The following is a 24539-nucleotide window of genomic DNA, read 5'->3' as shown; positions in this document are numbered from 1 at the left end:
AAAAAGTTGTCAGTCATTTATTCCTTTGCCTAGGACCATTGAAGTGTCACAAGTTTTTCATTTTTCTACTATATACTTTTCCATGTCAAGGTTTCCCTTGAGTGTGTTTCGACTTGATTAACATTATCTTCCCATCATCCTTTCTTTTGTTGTATGATCCTGTGAGCTTTAGTTTGGAAGTTGTTTTTTAAAACTTGATGACCTTGTGACCTGGCCAGAACATTATTACATTAGTGGTCTCAATGAAAGAAGACATATTAGGAGTAACACTTTGTATCTTCTGTTATGCTTAATACTGAATTGTCTTACAGAATACGTCCAGACCTGACAGCAACAGCGTCCCATCTTGAAGACCTTAAGAAAGTGAAGTTGGATAAAAATGATGTGACCTATTCAGAAAGAGGTTGGACTGTTTCATTTTTGTGCACACTCCAACTGATACATTGCTGTCTTTAATTAGGATTTGTTCTGATTTAGGTTTGTCAAATTAGGTCTGAAAACATAACATTGTCATTGCTCATCTCTTTAAGTGTGTGTGTGTATGTATTTCAGACTTAGTTGGGGATGGAACATTTTCACAAGTATTCAGGGGAGACTATAAAGGAACAACTGTGGCTGTCAAAAGGTTAAAATTTCCTTTGCAGTCTACAGACAAAAACTATTTCGCTGCTGAGGTAAATTATTTCAGTTTTGAAAATATATATCACTATTTTTATGTAAATTATTATATAACTATGCCAACAAACCCCAGATTTTTACATTGAGGAAAAGCAAGTGAAGAATCATGACTTTAGACTTTGGTCTTAGAAGATTGAACCTACAAATGTATTTTGATCACTGTATGTGCTAACCCAAAAGTCAATCTAACACTAAAGATTAATCTAATGCTCTGTTCATCCTATGTTTTTTTTCTTGTTGTTTCTAGGTTTCTATGCTTCAGAAACTACATCATCCAAATGTGCTGTCTCTGCTGGGTGTCTGCAACATCAGAAAGTTGACACATATAGTCCTGGAATTTATGCCTGGGGGAAATCTTCATAATTTATTGCATGGCACAAGCAGGTGAGATAGTCTTGTGGTTCTGCAGGTTCTATACATATATGTATATATTGTTATAAACCTGGTGGTGACACAGATGGGGGTAGTGGTATGTGTAGACAGCCGCAGAAAATCGTCCCAGGCCAGCGCTAGACAAGTGGTCAACCGTGACGAGTTACGACGTTCAGCTACGATGCTTCGGGAATGATCTGTTTGTCTGGGCTCATATTTATATGCTTGGCTCTTGTGTTTCTTGACTTGGCTCGTTAGGGGTATGAATACTCAATTACACTTATTAATACTTGCTTAGTTACTCACATAAGAACAATTACTACTAGATACACTGAAACTCCAACTATAGATATCCATTGAAATACGAATAATACTTTAATACTCAATAAGCACATAATGAAATCAACTCTCAAATATTATTAATCAACAATCACCAGTCCGTCGACTTTTATGTTATATACATATATAAACACCAGTCCAGGAAGTAACGTCCAACCTTCCTGGACTGAGAGCAAGACCATACTGACCTAACACACTCTCTCGCACATTCAACGAAGACTTAATCACTGAGTTCACAACACGTACAACACTTTGCATTCATAACAAGGGGATATAACAATCATACCAAAATATCAAACTAACATTCATTCTCGCCATCTCCCCCTGACAAATAGAGCTTAGGAGCGTCATGAGGGATATAGTCATGTGATTAACCAGAAGGGTCGAGCAGCATTCTAGAAGGCCAGCAGGAACCCTATATAAGAGCGAAGGTGTCAAGTCGCTTCACGTTACCTCGCAACTTCACAAGTACAAGTCGGAGTCAAGAACCTGTCTAGGTGAAGTCAGTCCGGAACAGAGATTCAAGTGCAAGTCAAGGAAGAGGCAGAGAGTTGATACAGCGTTACAGAGTTGATACTTTGAAATGTAAAGCTTTTGTACAGTCTGCATTACATTGTTGCCAATTGTACAGTATTGGCTGTGTTTTATTTGCCATTAAACTGTTACTTTTGTACAGTCTGCATTACATTGTTGCCAATTGTACAGTATTGGCTGTGTTTTATTTGCCATTAAACTGTTACATTATTTTGGAACCCTGAGTTATCAAGTTCTTTAAGTTGGTGGTGTCATGTGGTGCAATTTGCAGAGAGCCTAGATAGGGAGATTCATTACAATATATATAGAGATATAAATAGATATATATTTTTACTTTACTGTATTCTTCTGTTTTCTGCAGAAGTGTTGCAGAATTTGTATTTTTATCAATAATGTAAGCTTGCCTAAGAGATTTCGTGGCTAAACATAATTATTGTGACTATTCTCTGCTAAGCTGCATTGTATCAAAACCGTTATAGATTCTAGCTTTTGCTGTCCTTTAAAATATCAGTTTCTTCATGTAAGAACAAAAGTATTCCTAATGATAGATAACCAATCTATATTATAAAAAACAAGAATGGATTTCAGGTCATATTGAAATAGAAGATAGAAAAACATATTGGTCAAAGATGAGAGAATGGATAAACAATCCAAATCCATGTCTACCTGGAAGAAATGAAAAAAAACAACAACAAGAGTTGAATAAATGAGAAATGGACTAGCTCTCTCACAGAGTTCTAAAGAAAAAAGATTGTCCCAATATGAGCAACTTATAATAATTTGTCTCAGAACCAGACACAACAGAATGAGATAACACATGTTCTAGAAACTAAAAATAGGGGCTAGTGAGATTTGCTATTGTGGAACATCACCAGAGAATACCAACCTTATCCTCCAAAGCTGCATTTTCTATCAAGAGGCCTGAACAATACACTGGCCCCAAACCCTCCTATAGAACAAAAACAATATGGACAGCTACCAGATCTGGAAACCACTGTGGGTGTCTGCAACATCAGAAAGTTGCACATATAGGACTACTCATCTGAACCCTTCCACTTATAAATGAGAACATAGAGGAAGAAGAAAAAATAAAAACCAGATTATCTGTCAAGACTTTTACTCTTTTAACTTGCATCAAGTCCTTTACACATTGCCTCTCAGAATGACCTATTATTCTCTAACATTTTCTCCCATAAAGATCTTTACTCATTGCCACTTCCTCCCATACAAATCTTAATTCTCTGCCCCCCTACCACCCATGAAGACCTTTAATTCTCTGACACTTCCTCTTATAAAGATGTTATTTCCACTACCATAAAGTCTTTTACTTGCTGCTACCACCTCCCATGGAGACTTTTACCCTCTGCTATTTCTTTCCATTAAGACCTTTTCTTGCTGTCTTGACCTCCCATAAAGACCTTTGATGACCCTTTGCCACTACCTTCTTATAGACCTTTACTTACTGCCAATATAGATTTAATTCACTGCAGTTACTTCCCTTGAGGATAATTTTAATTGGACTGAATTTCATTTAAATTCTTTTTTTGGGGTCTTCTCCTATGTACAGGATGACTTTAGGAAGTGATGTGTTTTACAAGGTTGCCAGAGATATCAGTTCTGGTGTCTACTATCTTCACCACCGACAACCCCCTGTCCTTCACCTTAACTTAAACTCACATAATGTTTTGCTGGGCCCAGAGTTTCATGCTAAAATAGCTGACTTTGGCTTTTCCAAACTAAAGTATGTATAACTGTTACTAGCATTTTTGTTACGATACTAATTAGTTATAATGTTTTAGCTATTTGATGCTATTCAGTGTCCTTTTTTTTTTAGTAAACGCTTCACTTGTGCTCCTGGACAAAAATATTAATATAATATGATAGCATTTTTTTTTCAGTAGTCTAGTTCTATATGATTGTTATAGGAATTGTTTGAAAGATGAATAATTTTCTTAGACACCATTTTTCATTCCACGATATAGAATTCAACATCTGAGTATTTTTTTTCTTTTATTTAGACATGAGGCAGATACCAAATTACCCAAAACCAGCAGACCAAAGCATGTTACGGGTAACCTCCCATTGTGGATGGCGCCAGAGTTGATTTGTGCAGGGGAGGTAACCGCCAAAGCAGACATCTACAGTTTTGCTGTTGTATTGTGGGAAATGATAACCAATAAACTTCCTTATGAAGGTTGTTCAGTCTATCAGGTCAGTTCTAGATATCTTACTTTTTCTTCCCTTTTTTTTCTATGGCATGTGAAATCGAATTCACTTTGTTTAAATCGGTTGTAACATCATCCATACTTGGTTACAATTAGGGTATTGAGTTGCTAATAAAATTCTTACAGCTGATGGTTTTCCCAGTTATAAGGGAAGAACTGAATTGACTCTTAGTGACCTGTCCATATGTAAGAATCTTGTTTTGAAATGCTTATGGCAGCAATCACAAGCTCTTATCCTCAGCTGCCCATTCTTTCTATTGTTGAATAAATAAATAATAAGGAAAAAAAAAGAAAACAAAAATGCTTCCAGCGAGCTAACATTCACACTCATTTTTAACTTCCTCAGGTGTTAGAACAGGTGAGGACCAATAAGCGTCCATTGATTCCGGACCATTGTCCACCAGATTTGTGCAGGCTTATACAGAAGTGTTGGGACCAGAATCCTGCGGCTAGACCAGGCTTTAAAGTGAGTCATTGATTTGAGCTATAATACAATACATTGAAAATAACATCAAATTTGCTTAAAATCTTTTTGCATGAATATTCAATTTTTATTTTGTATTGAGTAATGTAGAAACCATAAATTGTTAAAGTTGTTCTCTTTCATACTGCTCTAAATTATAGTGCACTTACTATACTGCCATTCTCTGATGAAATGAAATGAAATGACAACTTTTTAGGATTAATGTTACTTGCAGGAAGCTTGAAATCCTAAAACTTGAAAGTTTAATACTTGCAGGAAGCTTGAAGTCCTAGAAACTTGAAAGTTTAATACTTGCAGGAAGCTTGAAGTCCTAGAAACTTGAAAGTTTAATACTTGCAGGAAGCTTGAAGTCCTAGAAACTTGAAAGTTTAATACTTGCAGGAAGCTTGAAGTCCTAGAAACTTGAAAGTTTAATACTTGCAGGAAGCTTGAAGTCCTAGAAACTTGAAAGTTTAAAACTTGCAGGAAGCTTGAAGTCCTAGAAACTTGAAAGTTTAATACTTGCAGGAAGCTTGAAGTCCTAGAAACTTGAAAGTTTAATACTTGCAGGAAGCTTGAAGTCCTAGAAACTTGAAAGTTTAAAACTTGCAGGAAGCTTGAAGTCCTAGAAACTTGAAAGTTTAATACTTGCAGGAAGCTTGAAGTCCTAGAAACTTGAAAGTTTGATACTTGCAGGAAGCTTGAAGACCTAGAAACTTGAAAGTTTAATACTTGCAGGAAGCTTGAAGTCCTAGAAACTTAAAGTTTAATACTTGCAGGAAGCTTGAAGTCCTAGAAACTTGAAAGTTTAATACTTGCAGGAAGCTTGAAGTCCTAGAAACTTGAAAGTTTAATACTTGCAGGAAGCTTGAAGTCCTAGAAACTTGAAAGTTTAAAACTTGCAGGAAGCTTGAAGTCCTAGAAACTTGAAAGTTTAATACTTGCAGGAAGCTTGAAGTCCTAGAAACTTGAAAGTTTGATACTTGCAGGAAGCTTGAAGTCCTAGAAACTTGAAAGTTTGATACTTGCAGGAAGCTTGAAGACCTAGAAACTTGAAAGTTTAATACTTGCAGGAAGCTTGAAGTCCTAGAAACTTGAAAGTTTAATACTTGCAGGAAGCTTGAAGTCCTAGAAACTTGAAAGTTTAATACTTGCAGGAAGCTTGAAGTCCTAGAAACTTGAAAGTTTAATACTTGCAGGAAGCTTGAAGTCCTAGAAACTTGAAAGTTTAATACTTGCAGGAAGCTTGAAGTCCTAGAAACTTGAAAGTTTAATACTTGCAGGAAGCTTGAAGTCCTAGAAACTTGAAAGTTTAATACTTGCAGGAAGCTTGAAGTCCTAGAAACTTGAAAGTTTGATACTTGCAGGAAGCTTGAAGTCCTAGAAACTTGAAAGTTTGATACTTGCAGGAAGCTTGAAGTCCTAGAAACTTGAAAGTTTAATACTTGCAGGAAGCTTGAAGTCCTAGAAACTTGAAAGTTTGATACTTGCAGGAAGCTTGAAGTCCTAGAAACTTGAAAGTTTAATACTTGCAGGAAGCTTGAAGTCCTAGAAACTTGAAAGTTTAATACTTGCAGGAAGCTTGAAGTCCTAGAAACTTGAAAGTTTAATACTTGCAGGAAGCTTGAAGTCCTAGAAACTTGAAAGTTTAATACTTGCAGGAAGCTTGAAGTCCTAGAAACTTGAAAGTTTAATACTTGCAGGAAGCTTGAAGTCCTAGAAACTTGAAAGTTTAATACTTGCAGGAAGCTTGAAGTCCTAGAAACTTGAAAGTTTGATACTTGCAGGAAGCTTGAAGTCCTAGAAACTTGAAAGTTTGATACTTGCAGGAAGCTTGAAGTCCTAGAAACTTGAAAGTTTAATACTTGCAGGAAGCTTGAAGTCCTAGAAACTTGAAAGTTTGATACTTGCAGGAAGCTTGAAGTCCTAAAACTTGAACGTTTGATACTTGCAGAGAAGATTATCTAATCAGAAAACAAACTTGCTTTTTAGCAACAAAATCAATCTCAATTGCAGTTTCAGTTTTGGTCATAGAAACCCCCCCCCCCCCTCCAATCCATCCATTTTTTTTCCCCATTTAATTCTTTGTTTTCTCAGTTTGAATATTTGTATCTGTTGCATATGTTTCTATTAGAATTTTTAAAACTGAATTTGGTAATTTATCTCAACTTTTAAAGAAATACTGATGCAGAAGTTGCACTATATCATCACATTCTAGTCAGGTCCTCTCAGTAACTTTTCCCACACTACTGTGTATAAGGATGCTATCTGAACATCACACTGAATAATGGCCTTTTGTTTTTTCCCAACATGTTTAAATATCTATTACATTTAATTTAGCTCTAGGGATAGTATTACCCAAATTTGAATTTCTAGTATCCATTTTGTTTTAAAAGTTTTGTTTTTTTTATTAACAGGAAATTTTAAAGGCATTAGAACAGCTTTCTGTTTCTCAAATATGGAAAGCTCCTGATTTACCTTTGAATGCCTTCCAAAACGATGAGCTTGATCCAAAAAAAGAAGTGCCATTTAATAATCTATCACTATCAGAACCAGAGTTGAAAGTCACAAAAGTCTTTGAACCTTCAGAAATAATTAGCCAAATAGAAGACAAGACAAGATTAGAACTAAAATCAATCTCTTCAGAGAGTGATTCAGAGTCTTTCGTTCTTGTTGAAAACAATCTGGGTCACAGCATTCCAATGGACATTCCTCAACTCAGTGGTCAGTTCACATCGACAGAAAACTCAACACTACAAGAGTTAGCACAGGCACACATAACATCAACATCTCCAACTGTAACATTAAGTCCTGTGTTGAATTTGTCAAAGTCTAGTGCTTCACAAGACATTCCTACTTCCAAAGCAATTCACCCAAATGTGCACAACACAGTCCAGAAAAGGAATAATGTTTCAAATAATTCTGTTCAAAAAGCTACACCGAAGAGTTTTCAATTACCAGGTCAAGTCATGAGCAAGTCAAATGACTTCCAAAAATCTAGTCATGTATCTGGGGACAAACTGCTTCCCCTCAGACACTCCATGGACAAGCCCCAAGCTCCTTCTTCTGTTCCTTTCTTTTCAATGAGTCCATCAGTGTCTGAAAAAAGCTTGAGTAGTAGAATGTCAGATGAAGCTCTGGCTGGGCTGATCAGCAAATATACAAATAAGAACAATAGCAAGGGAAGTAGAGAGACCCCAGATAGTGCCTCATTCACTCTGAAGCCATCAGTTGCCCCTACAAGTGCACATAACATAAAAACACCCACTGCCAGTCCACATTGTATCAAAACTCCTGTATCTAACATCTCTGACAGTGACAGTGTCAATACTTCAACAAACTTTGCTCCATCAACTGATATTCCAAAGAGGAACTTGCATAAGCCAGTACCATCTTGCAAAAGAAGTATACATACTCCACTCACTGATAATGAGTCATTCAGATCTTTAGTCCAAGAAGAGCTCCACCCACCATCAGATAAAAGAGTCAACAGCAAAGCTTCCCTTCATAAAGACAATGTCCCTGCCAACCGTTTGGCAGATACATATAGCAAATTAGATATAAAACCCTCAACTGAATGTGTCATTGACTCATTAAGTGAGATGAACTTTGAATCAAAACTCAGAACTTTTAGAGGCTCTGAAACCATTAGGACTGTGGAGTCCCCAAGGATTACTAAACCTGATTCGCAGAGTACAACTTTAACAAATGTCTCTATGAAAGATGAGACACTAACAAATGTAGAGAATACTTCTATAGATCAGGCTATTCTATATAGTGATTCTGAAATTACCCTGACCCCTAAGGATTTGAAGTCGAGTGCTGAGTTACTAACAGAATCAGTGCCTGATATTTCATATAAAGTAAACAATAAAGCAGAGCCAAAAGACATAGTTAGCAGCTCTGTTTCTTCATTTCCTGAACTGATTGACCTCCAGGGTATGCCTCATCATGTGCAGACTGAGACAGCATCAAAAACAAGTACTGCCATAAATGCCAAATTTTCAATAGATATTGATATACAGAAAACATCTGTTACTGACAGTCTGTTACTAGCTAACTTATCCCAAGACTCTAGCCATTCATCTTCATTGGACAGTATTTCTGAGGACAGCTTATGTGTTGAGTCATCTAACCATCAGGAGGACACTGGTGGGACAACTTTGCCTGAGTCACAAGAAGTGATGTCCCCTCGAAATGGGCATCATTCTAGAACTTCATCCCCTAAACCGCAGCCTACCAAGTCTATCAAATACAATCAAATCAAGCCAGTCACTGTATCCTCTTTGAGAACTCCTGAAACACACAAAACACCTTCTCTAGTCAGCCCTCAAGAAAGTTTCTTTCTTTCTGAACAATTCAATAAGGTTCAACCCATATATTTGTTTGAAGGGCACGCAGAGTCATTGAGTGCCAAAGGCAAGAATAGTAAGGGTAACTTTGTGCAAACCACATCACTGATCAAAGAACAAAAAACTGTTTCCTCTGTAAATACATCAACACATTTCAGAAACCCAGAAGCCCACAACCTTGATGTGGTTCTTCCAACAACAGTTGACAGATCTGAACAAGCAGTGCAGCCTTCATCTGGGGTACCACCAGCTCCTGCTTTAAAATCAGTAAACTATTCTTCTCCCCTAACTTACTCAGGATCTCAGGTCTCCAAAGAAGATACCCCTACATCTGTTCTTGGAGGGCTCTCCAAGTCAATATGGTCACAAGAACATTTACATCCCAATGGACAAAGGAGGCCACAGCCCACTGCACAGGACAGGAAAGACAAAACTCCTCAAGATGGCCAAGCCTCAGTTGGAGAGCAGTCAGTGAGGTTCTCTCTCGAGGCCAGCATGCTGAAAATGCAGAAAGGTCAGCTGAAGTCAGTTAAGACCAGAGAGCCTCCTCCATTGGTCACTGTGATCAAGGAAGTGGACGATACCCCAACAATATCTGTAGCCAGTATTTTGAAGAAGGTAAGTGATCAATGTACTCATGGTCACAAACATTTAATATTACCATTCAATAACATTTAATAGTTGTCAGTTGTCAAGGGTTCTAATCTAATTTGAAAAAGAGGATGTTTCTCAGGCAACCCAGCTGTAACCTAACGCAAGTGCTTGACATATAGCCTTTCAATCCTAGCAGCTTCTTAAAAATTTTTAAGTGATTTTCTTTTTTACCACTTAATATAATGTTTAGTCTTAGCAGTTAAGAAAGTTTAAAATGCTATTGTGTTTCAATTTGTTTGAAGTGCAATAGTAGTAGAGGTAGAACTTTATACATATCATTGTAGACCTTTATATTTATTTATGCATTCTACTTGGCTATTTTACCTTTTAGGTCTTAAACAGAAACTTACATCTTTTCAATGTGTATAACTTTTAATTCTACTTATTAATAAATCATTTTAAAAAACAAGCAATAGAGAAAGGATTACTTTTTAAAAAACAAAGCTTATATAAGGGAAAGAAATGCTAGTTACTGCCATTTATCTGAAAATGGCAGGGTTTAGCTGCCTTTCTGCAGTATAAAACAAAATTAATTAGTTAGTTTATTGGTTAATTTTGGACTGGTTCATGTATTGACATCGACAATGAATAATTATGCAAAATTTCAAATTGATCCGAGAATGGGAAGTGGGAGAAAAAAACTTTTCTAAATGAAATAAGGGGACTAAATCCATGTATCTTTCATTAAGCTGCATTTATTCCCCTTATTTGGTTATCAAACAAAATAATTAGATAATATTTAATTAATTTACTAATTGGTAATTTTTTTTTTATTGATTCATGTCTTGTGAGGTCCAGTGAATAATAGTACAATGTTTTAACTTGATCCAAGAATGGGAAATGGGAGAAAAAACAAACATGTTAAAACTTTTAACCATACAAACAGACAGACAGATAGACAGACAGAGTAAGTTGGTGTAAACTTTGTAAAAAAGGAAATGAAAAATAAATTATTTTCATAATTTGACAGGCTTTGATTGATAGACGATTTGCAATGGGAGTTAACCATGACAGTGCAGACTTCACCCCTGATGCATCATGGTCTATGCAAGATGAAGAACTCTGATCAAACTGAATGAAAGCAGATATCTTTAGTTAGGTATTTGCATTGCAGTTTAAATATTGGAAGAACAAGTTTGGCTAGTCCGATATGCAATTAGCTGATTAAATACAGGCTTATAACTGTCATAATATGATCTTGTGGCTGTCATAATATTTGAATTTAATGCAATAGAATACTCATATATTTTTTAATTTTAGCTCACTATCTTCTTTTTTTTTTTTTTTCTAAATCATATCTAGTAATGTTATTTATATTTATGACTTTTATGAGGTATCATTACATTGTAATTGACTTCCTTCCATTAGAGATAATTTGTTTCCACTATTAAACATTTTTCTATGGTTGTTTTCATACCTTTTTTTAAAAATGTTGTTAATGACCTATTAGTTACTAAATTGTACACATTTTTTTTTGTGTAAAAATGTTGTTAATGACCTCTTTGTTACTAAATTGTACACATTTTTTTTTTGTATAATAGAGACAAGAGTTGTTTGAAAATAGTTCAATCTTTGAACAAAGAAAATGGCACTATGAAAGTTATTGTTTCTACATTTCAAACTTGTGCATATTGAAAGACTCTATAAAAGTATTTTGTTTATCATTATGTTTAGATAACTTTATACTTTCGTCTGAACACGATCTTGGTTTATAATGACACTTCTGTACAGACTTCAACTTTTCTGTATGATATTAGGCTCAGGCCTCCTCAACTGATATCTTCTGAAATGTGTCTACAAGATCTTATAGAACCAGAAGTTCTTCTTATAATGAGAACATTGATTAGATTAACTACAAGCTTCTCAAGGAAAGGGAAATGGTTGAAAGTAAAGGTTAAAAGTAAATGATTTACTTCAGCTGTAGATTTATTGTTTCATTTACTTTCCCCAATTCATCTACAACTAGTCAGTGGAAGATGTTAAGTTTTGTTTATTGTAACACTTATGTAGAAGATATGCTTATATTCTTGAAGTATTTAATACCTTGAAGATGTTATGATACATACTCTATTTATTTTGTCTACATACACAACAACTTACAATATCTACAAGGTTTTTATTTAAAAATATAAAAAATAGTATTTTCATCTTTCCAAAGAAAATTAGTAAGTATTATTATTATTAATCAGTTAAATGATTTATAGGCTCATTCTCTATAGACTAATTCAACCAGCGCCTGTGATAACATTGAAAAACCTAGTAACTATCTCATAGCAATGAGTGTTATTGAATCAGATTTTTGTTACACTACAATTTTGTTGTGTTTGTTTTTTTCATGGACATTTTTATTGCCATATGCAAAAAATAAATATTTTGTAGTGACCTATGCATCTTTAATATGTACTATGACTAATACCGGTAATGTAATAATAATAATATGTTGTATTAAAATCACTGGTAGGGCTGAAGAGTCAACATCACATTTCTACACAATGTAACTATCTTTTTTTTTTAAATATAAAATTGTATCAACTGCAAATTTATTAAGAAGAAATTTGGCACCAACATATTGAAAGACTGCATCACTAGTTCAGTATTCAATGGTTCTTAAATATTTTGACTAAAAATGATTATAAAATACAACTCTCCAAATCTGCAGCCTTGGTTGATGTCTATTTTGTGTGAGTATATTGTTTATTTGTATATGTTTGTTGCTTGTAAAACATTTCAGATGCCATTAAATGTTATAACACATTATACATTAAATATGCATTCCATACTTTTTTATACTGACTTACAAATGGTGGCAAAACAGATTGTATATCTTTTGTGATATTATAAAATTGTTGTATTTATCATATGAGAATTGATTTTTTTATCCTATACATATCTATTATTATTTCTATGTATAATGCTTTATAAAGATGATCATATATGCACCAACATTCCTTGAATGCCAACTGTTGTGGAAATGATCTGTAAGAGGTCCATCTAGGGCAGTGGTTCTCAACCTTTTAAGCTCGGCGACCCCATTTTAGAATCTCCCACTCTGCCGCAACCCCCTCCCCCCCCCACACACACAGCAATAGAAGAATAGACAATAACAATCCATATTTTCGATGGTCTTAGGCAACCCCTGGCAAATCGTCAATCGACCCCCAAGGAGGTCGCGACCCACAGGTTGAGAACCCCTGATCTACGGTTATATGGTGCCAGGGTTTAAAAAAAAACAAAAGAGGTTAATTTATGTAATAATAAACTAGAGATGGTTTGCTGAGTTGTATATATATAAGTTTGCAAATACCTTTTATAGAAATGTATATTCTACATATCATTTTATGTGTATACTATATGGTAGTGATATTTTACAAGGCAATGTCATTTGTATCACTATTCCTGAGACATTTGAAATGCAGCTGAAAACATGCTTTGAGTGTGGTGATAAAATATAAGATATAATTCTTTTAGTTGTGTTTATTGTGAGCATCATTAACTTCATTTCATGCAGTGTTGCACTGTTGGTTTACTTTTTAAAATGTTTGTTCCATGGGGCTTTGCCCCTTGTTTTCTTTGTTATTATTATGATAAGTATATGAGCTTTGACATAATGGGCAGCTATGTTCTAGGAACAGCACAACTTGTTTGTAGAGTTCCGGTGTACTTTGTTCTCCAAACCTTGGACCCAATCATTTATGTATCTCTTGTTCATTCAGCTTGATCACTTGCTAGAAATGTGTCAAGCTTCTTACTTTAACATAATTTCTGAAAGGCTGTGTGTTTGTCATGGCAGGTCTATATAATAATAATAATAATAATAATTTTATTTATAAAGCGTTGTTAACAAACAAAATGTAGGCTCAAGGCGCTGCAATAACATTACAAAGACTACAGATAAAATAACAAATATTATAAAAAAGGTTTAAACAGATTAGGTCTTTATGTTCTTCTTAAAAGTGGTGTAGCATGTTGTCTGTCTGAGATCAATGGGGAGTGAGTTCCATATATGACTTTAAGGTGTGCAGCTCAACATTTTGTTTCTGCTAAGTACTCAGTAAGTAGACTTAACATCCTTAAGTAATCACTTCCAGTCTAATTACCACTAGAGTTTAGTAAATGTATAATACCTCATCAGTCTATGTGGGTATATTAACTTAGGCTTAGGTTTAAAAAAAAATGTTTTTTCCTTTTTTTTTAAAAATCTGTTATCAGATTGATCTTAAACTTCAAAATGAAACAAAATATTTATTAATAAATAAAAAAGGCTGAAGCCTCTTTTGTTGTATTGACTATACATTGGATATATTTCTTTAGTGAATGTTTTAATATATTATAAGGCAATCTTTTAACATGGTATTTGAGTGACCATTTTGATATGTTCTTTGATTGAGACATTCACTATTTCATTTGTTGGAATCATTTCATTAAAACTAGCTATTTATCTTGCTCACAGTTTGGTGTCAGTCTAAAATCAAAAGATATTGTAAAAGTAATCTGTTTGAAAAGAAATCAATATATTCATTTAACTAATGTGATATCTGGTGAATCATTTATTACAGTTTTTAAAATGTAATTCACTCTTCCTTTCTATGTCATTAAATGCGCTTTATTTTGTCTGGAGTAATTTTTCAAAAATATTTGTTACTTTAATATCAGCATCCACTGGAGTGTTGTATGTTTAACATTGAATTTCAAGATGAATGTACTGTGATTGTTCTACTACAGTGTTTCCCAAACTTTAAAATTTTTTCCTCAATGGAACACTTTGCACATTCTGAGTATGTTGCTTATTTGTTTAGAGGGATTAATTCACATATGCTGGCCTACTAGTTAATTATTCCTGTAGTTCTTGGAACACCTATTCAAGCCTCACAGAACACTAGGGTTCTGTGGAACACAGTTTGGGAAACACTGATTTAGTGGATAGCTGTTACAATGTTATGTCACAAATATCTTGTTCTTATTGTAGCTATGATTGAAGCTATTCAAGAGTCTATATTTATTCACATAAATCTTCTGGTGCTGCTTTCAATAGTTCACTGTAAATAGTTGTATAGGAGGTTTTGTTCTGAAATGACATTGGCTGATGTTTTAGATCTGGTTAAACACCAAGCTAAACACTTGTTCCATTGGAAGCAGGGTATGGGTGTGTTTACACCTTTCAATCAAACATTTGTAACATCACTTTTTTTCCCACTGCTCAAAACATAAAGGCTGATTTGTTGATTAAATGCTTGCCTGTTAAATCTTTGCATAATTGGAGAGGAATTGATTTGACAATTTATTAACATAAAATACAATATTTTAAGAATAGATTTTAGTTGTATTTTTTAGTCATACATTCTTGACAGTTGTCATTATTTGAAAGAATTTTCATTTTCCATTTTAGAAAATAATTCATAGTACTTTTTTGTGTCTCAAATTAAAAAAAAAATTATATTATTGTTTATTAATGGAACCAAATATCTGTGTGTGCCACTAGTAGTTTCTCACTAATGCTTGAGTCTTTACACTAAAGAGTTAACTTTGGCGCCCATTTAATTTAATTTTATTTCATTTACACCCTAGAAACTAAACAAACATAAATAACTCTATAACAAAAATTAACAATGTACTGATCACTATGACATACACTAGAAGAATATTTCAGTGAATCAAGTAGAAACAATTAGTAGGTATAATATTATTATAGCTTTTATATAGCCTTACTATCATGCTTATAGCATGCTCAGAGAGCTTTCGGTCCAATCTCATTTGAGGCCCAGTGGGGGGTAGGGGGTATCTAGGAGTTGGTTTTCTGTGCTGCCTTTAGGCGCTCAGTAAACACAACTCTGCCTGAGTCGGGTGTCGAACCTCGAGCCCCCTTCTAGGTAGCCAAGTTCAAGCGCACTTGGCCTCTCGACCACGCTTCCCACTATAGCTATAATAGCTTTGGGTCAGTACTATCCTATTACCTCGTGTTTATATAAACTTTTGTATATTATTTATATATCAATATAAACATAAATAAGTGATTATTTCAGAATTCTGAGGTGATTGGTGTATACAGTGCATGTGTTTTCATGACTAGCCTTACAATTACTTCATATATTAGTTTTGATAAAAACAGTTTTGTGAACATTATTATTTCCATATGCAGCAGACTTTTTCTATCCCCAGTATTAGTTTAAAATTTAGCAAATCATTTCTTTATTATAAACTTCAAATATTTTTTTTTTACCCATTTTGATCAAGAAAATGTTCTTTATTAAAAGTTTTTCTGATTTTTGTAACAGGTCTCTCAGTGGTAATGAAACCAGATTTGATTTGCTTAGCAGAAATAGTTGATTAATATTTCCACTATTTTAAAGTCTATTTATAGGAATTACAGTAATTTCAATGGTGTTTTCAGATCAGTAAGCATACTTATTTATTCAAGATTGATTCTGGTAAAAATCTTTCCTGTATGTTGACTGGAACATGAGTACCTTTTTATATTACTTGGTGATACCAATATTATGTTTTTATTGTTTTCAATTAGAATAATACTACTTATAACAGAGCATAACTAGAGATATAACTTTCATTATACTATTCCCCCAAATGTGCCATTATTTCTTCAATTACTCAGTGACACAGAAACTCAAGGACTTGTGTTTAAAACCATATCTGTTGATAATATTTACAATTTATTAACAAATTCTATTTAGTTACTTTTGTATTACATTATTGTATTATTAAATTGTTTTATCAGTGCTGCCTCACTTCAAGATAGAGAGAGAGAGAGAGAGCAGCCAGGAGTGACATTCAGAGTTGTTCCTTGGTGAACACTTTTGTATTTTAATTGTAGTGATATATAAAAAAAAATTATTTGATTTCTACAATATGTCAAGAAAATGTCTTTATTTAATAAAAATAAAATCAAAAGCAGCAAACATGCAATTCTAGCTAAAATGTTTATATACATAATAGCATCGTTGCTTAAGGGGGAATATTTGCACATTTTAAATAATCTTTAATTAAGACACAAATGTAAAAAAAAATTGGAATTGAAAATGTGATGAGATTTAATCACTGGTATTCTTTATTTTTTAAACCAATTTTTTGTGACCATTTTTATTTCAAAAAAATAAATCAAAAAAACATTTTTACTGTTGGTCATGTGAATGGGTGAATTTTTTTTATTTTTTATTTTTTTTAGTGAAGATTTATTTTTTAAATACTGGCAACTTGAATCAAAAATATCAGCTACAATAAAACCCAGATATAACTTAAGATATTTGTTTTTAAAAAGAAAAATGCTGAGACACTTTAAACAATGAACATATAAGATATTTATTAACCTTTGGTTATTAATAACTTTTTTTTGGGGGGTGGGGGCTGGATGTTGATAGTAGTTAGTTAGTTCCGTTAGTTCTACTTAGTTTCTTTTGTAGTTTTTGTTTTGTATAAGAATTTTATTTTTAAATATTTTGCTATTAATTTACCATGTTTACTAGTTAGTTTCACTGTATATTTCAGTATAGTTCTAGTTGACAATGATTAAATGTGGAGATATATATATACACTCACACATGGCACTATATCTATTGCTTTGAAACTCCGATGTTGTATAAGTGACAAGAAGAGAGTTTGCTGCATAGAATCTAGTTCCTGTTCACAAACAATGTCTAGTGGCAAGCAGTGGCTCCACATCTTTGTCTTTACAAATGACTTATGAAAGCTGTCATGACAAAACAAGCCCAGCCTGCTCTCCAAGTATTTAGAAGGAAGGACAACTTTGGTCTGCTAAATTAAATGATCTACTAGTGCTGATATTTTGTTTTATTGGCTATGTTTAGAGAAACTGTAATCAAAACAATACAAGAGTTATCCAAGTCATTCACAGTTAATTCCTCTTGATTTTTGCTTGCTTTGTGTTTTGTCAATTCTGTGTGTGTTAGTCTGTCTGCCTGGCCAAAAGTTTGTGCATGTTAATTCTTCATCACCCAATCTAAAGCTGAAATTTTGCACAATTATTTCTTTTACATGACATCATAAGAATCAATAGGAAAATTAACCAATTAATTAATTAACTGTTGATACTTAATTGCTTTGTTTGGTATCTCAAACAAGGGAAAGAAATAGTACTGAAGTGGTGGTATAAGCTGAATTAGTCCCCTATTTATTGTTATCTGAAGCTTATTACGTAGTTAATTACGTGACTGATTGAAAACTAGTAACTTAATACTTTTTACAAAAGCTTATATCAACTCACTCTTGGGGCACAACATGGCCTGAATTGTGCCCATATGCTTGAAATCCAATCCAATCCTTCAACTCACTCTGTCTGGTAAAAAGTTTGAACACGTTTTTTCTCCCATTTCCCATTCTTGGATCAAGCTAAAAATTTGCACAATTATTTATTAAACCTGACAAGACATGAAGCAATCAAAAAAGTAACCAATTAGTTAATTAATTGTTGGTGATTAATTATTCTGTTTGACATTGAAATAAGGGAGATAACTGTTAATTAAATAGAGATCTGGATGAATATATGGATTTAATCCCCTTATAACATTTTGAAACGTTTTTTTCTCCCACTTCCCATTCTCGGATCAAGTTGAAACTTTGCATAATTATTCATAGTCGATGACAATACATGAATCAATCCAAAAATTAACCAATTAATTAATCATTTAGTACTAATTAATTATTCTTTTTAGAGTAGAAAGGGAGCTAAGCTGAGGCTAAAAAATGGTAGTAATTAACTGTTCTTTCCCTTAGATAAGCTTTATTTTTTGAAAAAATTCTTTTTTTCTATTTCTTCAACATCAATAGTGTATAAGTCACTCCCCTTGATTTTGGGGCTGTGAATGGATACTTATGATTGAGTGTTAAGATTTGAAAGGGGCTGTATAATAACTACATTGTTTAGTGCAGCCGATTCATTCCAGCGCCTACCATTCTTGATGGTCATTCACTTTCTGACCTTACCCATGTAGACCTGCTACATGTTACATTAAGTTTGGAAACCTACTTAACACACACACACACACACACACCCTTTCCATATTTTATTTTTCTCTTGTAATTGATATCAAGTTTAGTAGCGGTACATTCTCTCTCCCCCCCCCCCCCCCCCACCTTTCTCTCGTCCTGTTCTCCTTCTTCTTCGTTCTCATTGTTATGTTGGAGTGTTCAGATGACTTTGACCATTTCATGAGATGAACTGCGCAGTGGTTTTCTTTCTATTGGGGTGTTTTAGGGCCAGTGTTTCATACGGGCCTCTTGGTAAAGAGAGCAGTTTTGGAGGACGTGGTCGGCATTCTCTGGTGATACTCCACATGGGCAGATTTCACTGGTTCCAATTTTGAGCTTCCGGTACATGTGTTGTCGCATTCTGTTGTGTCCGGTCCCGAGTCGAAAGATTAGACGTTGGTCTTGTCGGGATAGCTTAGGTATAGTAACCTGTGAATCCGATTATATTTAGAGTGCGCTAACTCTACAGTACAATAGATATGTATCGAAGGGATTGGGTCGAATCACTTGATCATTAAGAGTTTGTAATCTATTGGGCTAAAGATATAAAGTTCACTTGTTTCTATTGCCGACAATTAACGAGGGCGTCACGTGGCCAGCACAACAACCAACCGCATTTACTTTCCCCAATTAATGTCACGTATCCATTACATTAGAGTTTTGGTAAATATTAACTTTCCTAGACAAATCATTCAACCAAGTGAGGCTCGATCACCAGGTACTGAATAATTAAACTACATTTTTTTTTTTTAAATCGCTGCTTGAAGTTAAAAATTCGGGAAGTAAATAAATAAATGAACATGTTGGAGTCAACATTATTTTTGTTAAAGCCGGATGCTTTGGAGAACTCATTGTGAAGGCGGATGCTTTGGAGAACTCATTGTGAAGGCGGATGCTTTGGAGAACTCATTGTGAAGGCGGATGCTTTGGAGAACTCATTGTGAAGGCGGATGCTTTGGAGAACTCATTGTGAAGGCGAATGCTTGCAAAGGGAAATAAATGTGTTTTGACAGTTGCCAAATTGACGACCCCTGTTTCTTTCGCACCAATGTCTTGAATTTGAATGTAATGTCACATTACTTGGTTTCCAAAGTCCACTTTTTTAAAGGTATAAGCAAGTCAGCTTAAGTTTTGTTGACACTGGGCAAGATGTGGGGAGGACTTTTTAAAATAACTATTTTCTCTCTCTTTCTCTCCCTTGTTCTCTCTCATCTCTCCATTGTTTACTTTCCACATTTTTCTCCCCCCACCCTGTTTTTTCTCTCTCGCTCATTCTCCCCATCGCTATCTCTTCTCTTGCTCTCTCCCTTGTTCTCTCTCTCCCTTGTTCTCTCTCTCTCCCTTGTTCTCTCTCTCCCTTGTTCCCTCTCTCCCTTGTTCTCTCTCTCTCCCTTGTTATCTCTCTCCCTTGTTCTCTCTCTCTTGTTCTCCCTCTCTCCCTTGTTCTCTCTCTCCCTTGTTCTCCCTCTCTCCCTTGTTCTCCCTCTCTCCCTTGTTCTCTCTCTGCCTCTCTCTCTACCTGTTCATTTTTCCTCCTATCTATATTAATCTGACTTGTAAGTTTCCTACTGTATTCAGATTGTTACATACCAGCCCAAACCTCCTGCAGGACACTAGGGGATGACTGCAGAAGTCTACGTCTCAGTCTCACTGACCTGTATTTTAATGTCAACAGCTCGATACATGGCATGTACAAAGATGTAGGTAAAATAGATCCGGGAACACCGTTAGTTTAGCAGACATAAAAATACAGCTATCAAGGAAGGTAAATTGTCATTCCATGTCTACCAAGAGAGACCAAGAGAAAAATACAGCAAAGGGAAAAAATATATTTTAAAAAATTAAAAATAAAAACAAATAATTAAATAGGCCTACATGTAAACCGAATATCTTTTTTAAAAACATTTTAAACATAATTAATTATATAAATCTTCGTAGAATTTTTTTTTCAACTTGATACTATTATGCCGTCTTGTGTTGAACTGTTTTAAAACTGTATTCTGTAGTATTTTTATTTAACCTCTAACAATTAGTTTTACTCCCAATAGGGTATAAAGCAAGTATTAAAATCCCAGTGATTCTAATCACTATGCTGTATACAACTACAAAATTATATCAAACTAAGACTGATTCAATCACCAGTTTAAATCTTATATTGATAGGAGTCTTTAAAAGTTCTGACAAACTAATTAGAGTTAGTTCGAGCATGGTTCACAAGATTGAAGACAAAGGAAAAGATTGTTTTCATATAAACATGAAAAAAATTATTCGCACAATTCTTTTTTTTTTTTTTTTTGTTATACATGATTTTACTGATGTTAAATAAAAGTATGTGGACTTCATCTGCCAATTATTATCAATTCGTGCATAGCGCTGTCTTCATGTACAAGAAAATCCTTCAATGTTGGCTGTTAATGATAGCAGGCAATCCCTTCACATGTCCCTTTGTTAAACCAAGGGGCATCACTCTTGATCTGTCGACCGTTTCTCTCCATTTCTCTGTTGTTTTTTTGCCAGGATTTGAGTTTCCCTCAACGACAAGCCCGTCCATTCCTTGATGCTGTTTTTCCATCGCATCCTTTGCATGTCTCTTCCTCTTTTTCCTGGTACTGTTCCCCGCAAGAAGGTCCTTGCAATATCTTCTCGTGCTGTCGTAGCTTGCGTTCTTTGACAAAGGTTAGAAGGTCATTGTGGGGGCTAGTGTGGTCCTGTTTCGGTTTTGATGACTTCATTGTAGGTAATGCAAATATTTCTTCTTTAGCATCTCAATTCCATGGCTATGATTCGTCTCGCTAATTTTACATCTAGTCTTAGAGTCCAAGATTCTCGAGCGTACAAGAATGTCGCAATAAGCAAGTGTCAGTAGCAAGTCTGGTGAGACCGGATGCAATGTTTCTCTGTTGTTATTTAGCCCAGAGAAAACAAACGTTATGGGTCCACCTGCTACAACACCAGCCTCGATCCACATTGATGAAAACAAGCAAGAGGCCGTAAATGAATTCTGCTTCCTTGAATCCAAAATTTAAGATGACCTGTCTCTAGAAGAGGAGATAAAGAAAAAATCATAGGAAAGTCTGCGACCTCCTTCGCTAGACTCAAACCACACATACAGCAATAGAAGAGTAGACAATTTTCGATGGTCTTAGACGACCCCTGGCAAATTGTCATTCGACCCCCAAGGGGGTCGCGACCCACAGGTTGGGAACCCTTGATCTACACAATCCCCAGACAACAACGTCTGTGAGGACTTGGCCGTGGATGATAAGCGCTTCCAGAAAGTTATCCTTTACAGGTAACTTGCCACTGGCTCAAGAAAATCTAGTCGTCCCCAGCTCCAATTTGTAATCAAACAGGACCTCATAGCAGGGGGACATTGATGGTGACTACTGGGAATTCATAGCCCTAAAGCGCACTGTGTAGAGAGAGATGGTGACCAGGAAAATGAAAAATAGCCAGCTCTACAACCAATTCAAAAGCCACCTTAGCCTGCGATATATGTGGACGGGAGTGCCTCTCCAAAATAGGGCTCAACAAAGGAAAAAGTGTTCTACTTGAGGAACAGTATTCTGATGGAAGTCAATAATTTAGGTCCTTTGATTTTTTTTTAAACCCTAAAATACTCTGAAGCTTTTATAATAAAAATTAATACTATAATAGTTCTTTTTTTTTTTCGTGATTTCACACAAACTCTTAGGCGGACCCAGTATGTCAGGTGAGCAATGCAAACGAAAGAGGAGGTTTTGATATTTTTTTTTGTTTTTGGAGGGCGGAGAGCACGATTAGCAAGAAACTAAAATGAGATTTTTTAAAGCTTTACATTTTTGACAGCTCTGCTCTGGATGTGATATGTGAAAAATTGTTTATATGCACTGTAGTCTCAAAACTACAGAAACCAAAAAAAAAGAAACATTTATTTTGAAATCTATAACTTTTTTATTTTCAAAACCACAAGATGTAACAATGTAAGTAATTTCTAAATACTTATGTGTTTACTATGAACAAGTAGCAATTTAAATTGGTTAGAGATAAAAATAAATACTTTAGAAAAAAACAACAACAAAGCTTATATTAAGGTGCATCAATTAGTTTAGATAAGTCATGTAATTATATTTGCAATACTCCAAGACTAACAATAATAAATCTGTGCGATTAGAATTTTGTTTTTTTTTATTTAACGCAATTTCTTGCATTTATCTTTCTCAATACGCTATGATACTATCACTTGTCTGGACCTGTTGGAAGGGGATAGGAGGGAGAAAGAAGGGGGTATCTGGGTGGGTTCCTGGTCATTTCATCCCCCGGTCATTTCATCCCCTGGTCATTTCATCCCCCGGTCATTTCATCCCCGGTCACTTCATCCACTGGTCCTTTCATCACCCGGTCATTTCATAACCCGGTCATTTCATCACCCGGTCACTTCATCCCCGGTCACTTCATCACCTGGTCATTTCATCCCAGGTCATTTCATCACCCGGTCATTTCATCCCCCGGTCACTTCATCACCCGGTCATTTCATCCCCTGGTCATTTCATCCCCCAGTCATTTCATCCCCGGTCACTTCATCCACTGGTCTTCATCACCCGGTCATTTCATCACCCGGTCATTTCATCCCCCGGTCACTTCATCCCCTGGTCATTTCATCCCCTGTTCTTTTCACCATCTGGTCATTTTATCTAACAAATAGTAATTGTAAAAATTATGAAATAAGCAATATTTAATATATTCATTTTTATTTACATAACAAAAAGTGCAATACATTAGATAAGAATAAATTAAATGACATTAAACAACTATAAAAATTGAACATGTATAAATATAGAGGCAATGTGAACAAGTGTTTTTGTGTTCATCTACACCAATAAGATAGATCGGCTATTGATTGTAAGTACAGAAAACGATCCATCGATTCATATTGCTGATAAATGTTTGCAATTCTCTTTGCCTATAACGCAATTTGTAACTTTAATGTTTAAAAGAAATTAAAGCAAAACTTATATAGGCGACATGATATCCTGTCGATAGGTGAAGTCAGCCTTTAGTAGAACAAATAAAACCGTATTTCAAGGCTAAAAATGGCGCGACCATTTTCAAGAAAGAGCTATTGAAAAATAAAATTAGGTGAGAGATGGTCGTCAGGAGTTATCAGTGGCAGGGTCATAAGTATTCTAATCGTTTTCATCTCTCAAAAGATTTCCACTACTTCCACCACACCTTGGCCCTTGATCATTACGTCATGCGCAGGATAATATTATCCCCCCCCCCCCCCATCCAATAGTAGCACTATAAGCTAAGTACACACCCAAATTTACAATATATTATAAGATTTCTCATCAAGAATGTAAAGTGGAAGGGGAAACACTATAAACGCATTAATATATAAAAAAGTGCCATGGAGTTGCTTATGAACATGATTTAACAGCTATTTATAGTTATTTTCCTTCCCCCCCCCCCTTCTACAAACAGTAAAGGGAACTAATTCAGCTTATGCCACAGTATCAGTCAAGGAAAATATCTTTCCCTTGTTCGAGATACAAAACAAAATAATTTATTACCAATAGTTCATTAACTAATTATTAAATATTTTTCTTTCTTGATTCTTCTGTTGGCATGTAAAAAGAAATAATTGTGCTGAATTTCAGATTGATCCGAGATTGAGTGTTGGAGAAATAACGTGTACAAACTTTTCACCAGAGTTGATATAAGCTTTGTAAAAAAAAAATAAAAGGTACACATTATAATTGAGCTGCAAATTTATTTAGAACCTGTTCAGATAGTTCAAAGGGCCTACATACTGTATTAGTAATCTTGATAAATAGGTCTGGTGTTTAGAGGATAGCTATTCAACTTTAAAACATATATTACAGAAGTCGATGTCATTGTGTAACAGGAAGTATAAACCGCAGTGCTATTGAACACATATATCGA

General features: G+C 34.7%; 1 protein-coding gene across 2 annotated transcripts in view; it reads left to right on the top strand.

Moving 5' to 3' along the window:
* Positions 1-17481, top strand: part of LOC106076197 (uncharacterized) — a 33029-nt gene extending 15548 nt beyond the window's left edge. For both annotated transcript variants that reach the window (XM_056038636.1, XM_056038635.1), the window contains exons 12-19: positions 312-403; positions 553-674; positions 926-1062; positions 3491-3664; positions 3942-4134; positions 4495-4614; positions 7029-9581; positions 10588-17481. In XM_056038636.1, coding sequence (XP_055894611.1) covers positions 312-403; positions 553-674; positions 926-1062; positions 3491-3664; positions 3942-4134; positions 4495-4614; positions 7029-9581; positions 10588-10683 — 3487 coding nt within the window. In that variant the 3' untranslated portion in view covers positions 10684-17481. The remainder of the gene's footprint in view (positions 1-311; positions 404-552; positions 675-925; positions 1063-3490; positions 3665-3941; positions 4135-4494; positions 4615-7028; positions 9582-10587) is intronic.
* The last annotated feature ends 7058 nt before the right edge of the window (positions 17482-24539 follow it).

This window comes from Biomphalaria glabrata, chromosome 8 (genome assembly GCF_947242115.1).
Source record: "Biomphalaria glabrata chromosome 8, xgBioGlab47.1, whole genome shotgun sequence".
Lineage (NCBI taxonomy): Eukaryota > Metazoa > Mollusca > Gastropoda > Planorbidae > Biomphalaria > Biomphalaria glabrata.
This window is presented reverse-complemented; position numbering and strand designations above follow the sequence as displayed.